This window comes from Chiloscyllium plagiosum, chromosome 12, assembly GCF_004010195.1.
Source record: "Chiloscyllium plagiosum isolate BGI_BamShark_2017 chromosome 12, ASM401019v2, whole genome shotgun sequence".
NCBI lineage: Eukaryota > Metazoa > Chordata > Chondrichthyes > Orectolobiformes > Hemiscylliidae > Chiloscyllium > Chiloscyllium plagiosum.
Genome location: NC_057721.1, coordinates 42,951,488 through 42,957,221, shown reverse-complemented (window position 1 = coordinate 42,957,221; position 5,734 = coordinate 42,951,488). Strand labels below are relative to the sequence as shown.

General features: G+C 40.6%; 1 protein-coding gene across 1 annotated transcript in view; it reads right to left on the bottom strand.

Moving 5' to 3' along the window:
* Window positions 1-5,434, bottom strand: part of casq2 (calsequestrin 2) — a 17,396-nt gene extending 11,962 nt beyond the window's left edge. The window contains exons 1-4 of the mRNA XM_043701525.1: window positions 5,299-5,434; window positions 4,633-5,213; window positions 4,325-4,417; window positions 2,589-2,608 (exon numbers count right to left, since the gene is read on the bottom strand). Coding sequence (XP_043557460.1) covers window positions 2,589-2,608; window positions 4,325-4,417; window positions 4,633-4,872 — 353 coding nt within the window. The 5' untranslated portion in view covers window positions 4,873-5,213; window positions 5,299-5,434. The remainder of the gene's footprint in view (window positions 1-2,588; window positions 2,609-4,324; window positions 4,418-4,632; window positions 5,214-5,298) is intronic.
* Window positions 5,435-5,734: the final 300 nt, after the last annotated feature.

Sequence of the window (5,734 nt, the reverse complement as noted above, 5' to 3'; positions counted from 1 at the left end):
TAAAGTCTGAACACTGCCAAGCATTGTAGTGCTGCTTATCTGCATGCTGGTTGCCCAGAAGAATTAGATTACATTCAGGATTTGATTGCATCACATTCCTAAGGCTGCTGAAACCCATCCCATGCTGTCACAATAAATGTTTGCAGCCCAGATGCATAACCTTATAAGGGAAAGTAAACCACTGGTTCACAATTAAATATTTTTCCAAATCTTTAAATTTTCCAAAAGGCACTAATGACATAATAATGTAATAGGCCCCATTTTCCACTTCAATTACACTGCTTCTTTTTATTTCATTTGCAAGCACATTTTGATGTCTCTGCATTTCTAAACTATTTATGGCTCTCTCCTTCTTATCTCTTGGTTCCTCTCATCACCTCATGTTCTGGACTTAATATTGAGTTCAACATCTTCAGATTGTGAACTCAACACAGTTGTTCCCTTTCTTTTACCCTTTCTTGTTTCATTCTCTATGACCATCTCTTCTCTTCCCTCCCCTGACTTCAGAGGGACCACCTGTTCTTTCCAGTTTGGCAGTTTGATACACCATTTTTCGGCCATTCTCACATTCTGATCACGTAATGCTGCCCCCTCCATACCTCACGTCAGCTCGAGATGAAGAGTCATCTAGACTCGAAACATTAGTCTGCTGTCTCTCCATGGATGATGCCTGACCCGCTGCGATTTCCAACATTTTTTTGTTTTCAGTACCTCTTGTCATCTCTCTTGCCTGTCTCAGTATTAATATTCTTTCAAACCTTTCTTCTTTACATTTTGATCATGGATGATGATAATCACCTTATTTGCCTCAACAAAATATACCACATCCCCAACTTTAACTATTGTAATGGATGTGAGACCCTTAGCACCCAGTTATGCCTTGGTCTGTACTTTGTTTTCTTCGAGGAACTTACCCTATTCTCTCTTTCTCATTTCACTTTTAAAATTGTCTTGTCCATGGTTTGCTCAGTCCCCACCCATGCTTCTCTCCAAAATATGTTCCCTCTTCTACACTTGGTATTGAACAACTAGTCATCCTCAAAGATTTCACTCCCCATTTCTATTGCCTTTGCCCTCACTCCTTTAAATTTAATGTCCTCCTTTATCTTTCACACAACTGCTCTGGTCCAGATGATGAAAACATTTCTTCAGCTTACCATTATTAGTTCAACAACACTTGCTTTTGTGGCACAGCTTTCATTGCTGGCCTCCGTTACGGCTAGTTTCTTTATGGTGGTCAGAAGCCATGAATGAAAGGGCTAGCCCTTGCTGCACTGAAAATTAGTGGCCTTGCTTTAATGAAGATAGTACAGAGGAGGTAATACACATGTATGATTTACGTTTATGGTCACAAAGCAGTTGCATTTTGAGGGAGTCAAATCTCTTTAAATAAAAGTGCTGAATTGACGTGGGTAGATGTATGAAGGGTTATGGGGGAAGTGGTCAGTGGCATCAGTCTCAACAAGCATTAGTGACTATTTACATGCTCTTCAATACTTTAAATAATTGTAATTTCAGCCACCAGCAGAGAAACCTCATGCTAATATGGAAGTCAGCACATTCTGGCATGAAATGAGAAAATGTACCCTAACTGCCATGTTGGAAGCTTATACCCATTTTAACACTTTGAATTTCGAAAACAAAATAACTGATGATATCATAAACCTCCAAACCAAGTGGTCATATGAAAAATAAATGCTGTTTCGTATAAAGTAAATTAGATAGGATTGAGGATATACAGGCAAATGTAAAGAGGCTTCAAGGCAATTTAGGTAAGTCAAGTGAATGAGCAAATGTGCGGCGAATGCAATATAGCATGGGTAATTCAGTAAGAGAAAAAGAACAGCAGAGTATTCATTAAATGGTGATAGGTTGGGAAACATTGATGACCATTAGGATTTGGGTGCCGTTGTACACTGACAGCAAGCATGTTGTTGCAGCCAACAGTTACGAAGTTAAATGGAATGTTGGCCTTCACAGCAAGCTGGCTTGAGTAAAAGAGCAAAGAATTTGTATTGCTGTTGTACAAGGCCTTGGTGAGATCAGATGTGGTATAATGTGCAGTTCTGGTTTCTTTACCTTAGAAAAGATATATTTGCCATGAAATATAAAGGTTCTCCAAACTGATTCCTGGGCTGGCAGGTTTGTTCTATAAGGGGAGTTTTTGTTCACTGGGTCTGTATTCACTGGAGTTTAAAAGATTGAGAGGGGATCTTACTGAAACATACAAAATTCTGATAAGGCTGGAAAGAAAGTATGCAGGATGGCATTTCCTCTGTCCATTGGGCTTCAGAACAATGACCAAACAGCCTCAGAATATCGCACAGGCTATTTCAGACTGAGATGAAGAGAAATTTCTTCACTCAGATTTCACTGAACTGTGGCATTCTCTGCCATAGAAGGCCATGGAGGCGAAGTCACTGAACATGTTTACGAAAGAACTAGATTTCAAGAGGCTAAAGATGTGAAGGGGTATGGGGAGAGGGTGTGATAACGGCATTAAGGTAGATGATCAATTCAATTTACGCAGACATGATGGGCCATTTAGCCTATTCTTATTTCTATTTTCTATCCTTCTATGTTTTTACATTAATGTTGGATAATGCACCTGTGCATTAAAAATATTAAAACTTCTTTATGCAACATTAAGCATTTCGCTTAAAATACGTCCAGAATCATTGTCATGCTGTAAGCTAGGGAATTAGATTAGATTTCCCACAGTGTGGAAACAGGCCCTTCAGCCCAACAAGTCCACACCGACCCTCCGAAGAGAAACCCACCCAGACCCATTCTCCTACATTTACCCCTGACTAATGCACCTAACACTACAGGCAATTTAGCATGGCCAATTCACCTAACCTGCACATCTTTGGACTGTGGGAGGAAACCGGAGCACCCGGAGGAAACCCACGCAGACACGGGGAGAATGTGCAAACTCCACACACAGTTGCCCGAGGCAGGAATTGAACCAGACTCCCTGGCGCTGTGAGGCAGCAGTGCTAACCGCTGAGCCACCGTGCCGCCCTGAATTGGTTAGTTCAGTCGGCTGGATGACTGGTTTGCAATATGGAGTAACACCAACAAGGCAGGTTCAAATCCTGTATCTGAGGTCACCATGAAGGTCTGACCTTAACTTCACTCCTTGCCTAAGGCATGGAAACCCTCAAGTTAAACTCACTAACAGTCATCTCTCTAATGAGAGAGTGGGACTATGGTGATTTTACTTTCCAAGATAAACATAATGTTACATTGTATAACTAAAAATGTACAGAGCAAATCCAAGAAAGTCATGTTGGCGATGCACAAAACAAAGTCAATTAATTCCAAGCATAAGGCTGGGATTGAATTTTCAGTTTATTTGCTATAAGCAGTATTTAAAACAACTACTTTTGCTGGGCAGAGAAAAAGGCAAGTAAATGATCTCAATATTTAAAAAACATAAAAAAAAGTGGGAGTGATGATGAAAAAGTTCTCTGCCAGGAGCAAGGTGAAGGGGCTTTTGGAAAGGTTACAAATTGAGATCGCAACATGCCTTCTACTCAGGAAGCATGTTGTAAATAAATACGTTTGATTTGATTAAGTGTATAAGATCCTGTGCGGGTTCGTTTATCTCAATTGGCTGGACAGTTGGCTTGTGAAGCAGTGTGATGCCAACAGTGTGGGTCCAATCTCTACACTTGGCTGAGATGACCACAAAGGACTCTCCTTCTTAAACTTACCCTTTGCCTGTGGTATGGTAGCCCTCAGGTCAAAATCACCATCAATCGTCTCTCTCTGAGAGACCAGCCAATGGTCTGGTAAGACTATGGTGACTTGATAAGATCCTGAATAGTCTTTACAAGGTAGACATAGAAAGGATGTTCACACTTGTGGATGAGTACAGAACTAGTGGACACTGGAAATTAGGGATCACCCTTTCAGGACAGAGATGCAGAGAATTTTCTTTTCTCTCAGGGACTTGTGCAAATTTGGAACACTCTCCCTCAGAATGCAGTGGTCATAAAATACTTTTAAGACTTTTAAAAATTTTACTTTTTACTTTTTAATACACCTGATGGGGGTTGTGAGGGGACGATTGCGATGGTGGGACTCCAAACAAATGTATCAGTCACGATCTTATTGAATGATGGGACTGTCTCAAAATGGACTGGAAGTATGATAGGACTTGCCTTTTTACATAAATGTTTCATTAAACGATGCCCCCATCTTCTGTGGTTGTTATTACATTCAGCAATGTCAGCAACAGTAGTTAGTAGTCTGAGGGGTTCTCAGCTTAGGAATTGTTTTCAGTAGTTAACATGTGTCAATTAGTTTCAACAATTTACTTCTCACCCAGTTTCTTAGCCAGCTTTGCATCCTTCTTCTCATCTACAAGCCCAAATCCAATGTTCTTGTCTTGCAAGACCTGAGCTGCCAGCTGTCTCGTAAAGAGAAGGGAAACAAACATAAACTATTAGCTTTGATCTCTTGCAATTTTCAAATAAAATAAAGTTTGCATGTGCCTTTACTATGCAAAAGTGCGGAGTTGATCAAAGTCAGTCCTCGGCAGTAAACATACTGCTGGAAGTGTTTTAAGTACTTTGTCCAAGTTTAAAGAGTCCCCAACAGGATCAACCCTGAATCATGCCTTACCTCGAGAACCAATTCCGCGCGGTCAAACCGTTTCTGAGCAACTTTGTCTCCCGCAGGGACCGACGCGTGATACAACAGGCACAGGATATCATACTTTTCCAAAATCTTTTGGTAGTTTTTCATGTCGACGTCGGCAACTCTGTCTTTTCCATCATACCGGGGGAATTCAAGTCCATCTTCTGCTCTACAGCTGATGCAAGCGATAAAGACAGCCGCCAAACAGAGCCAGACTGCATTCATTGTAAAAGTTATATTATTCACACAATACCACACACAAAAACAAAAACAACAGGGGTAATAAAATTGGTTCGCTGGAAAGATTTTGCCTTCCTTCTTTAGTACTTGTTACAACTCCTGATCAGAGAAACAGGGAGAGGGAGAGGTAACAAAGTTAGAACAGTCCCTGGAGAAAGAATAGACGGAGGCAGAGCCCAGATACCTCACATACCAACCTCCTGCACCCTTACCATTACAAACTCCATTTTAAGAAGCCAGTTGTTTCCAGCTAAAAATACTCTGCACTGAAACAGCAAAGGCACGAGGCAAAGGGGGATTCGCCATCCTCATTTTGAAGGGCTTTTCTGTGGAGGGAGGGAGAGATTGACCTTTCAGATAGACACTGCAAACAGTAAAAAAAAACACCTATCAGCCTGATATTAACGTTACCTTCCATCTCTCAAAGCAACTAAAGCTGAATGCAGATTATGTTTCCATCTTGGCACGCTGACGCTGTTTGGAAAGGTTACGGGGATGAAGAGAGAATACTTCACACGCAGGCGGAGTGAATGATTGTACCGTTCTGCTTTATATAGACCATTAGAACCCATACCCAGGAGGCCAGCCAGATAGTTTATTGTAGGATCTGTAACACTAGCAACCCGATCTGACTGTGTCATAGTGCACTTTTCAATGTATTCAAAAATACATTAAAGAATAATCGAACTTCTTTCTCAATTTTAAAATCAAAGTGTAATAATGTAAAATAGTTTAATCTAAATTCATCACTCGAGCTGTAATGTTATTCAATGCGTTATGTTCTGAAGAAAACATATTTCATGGATATATTTTAAAACGCACTGTCGAAAATTTCCGTGGCGACAAA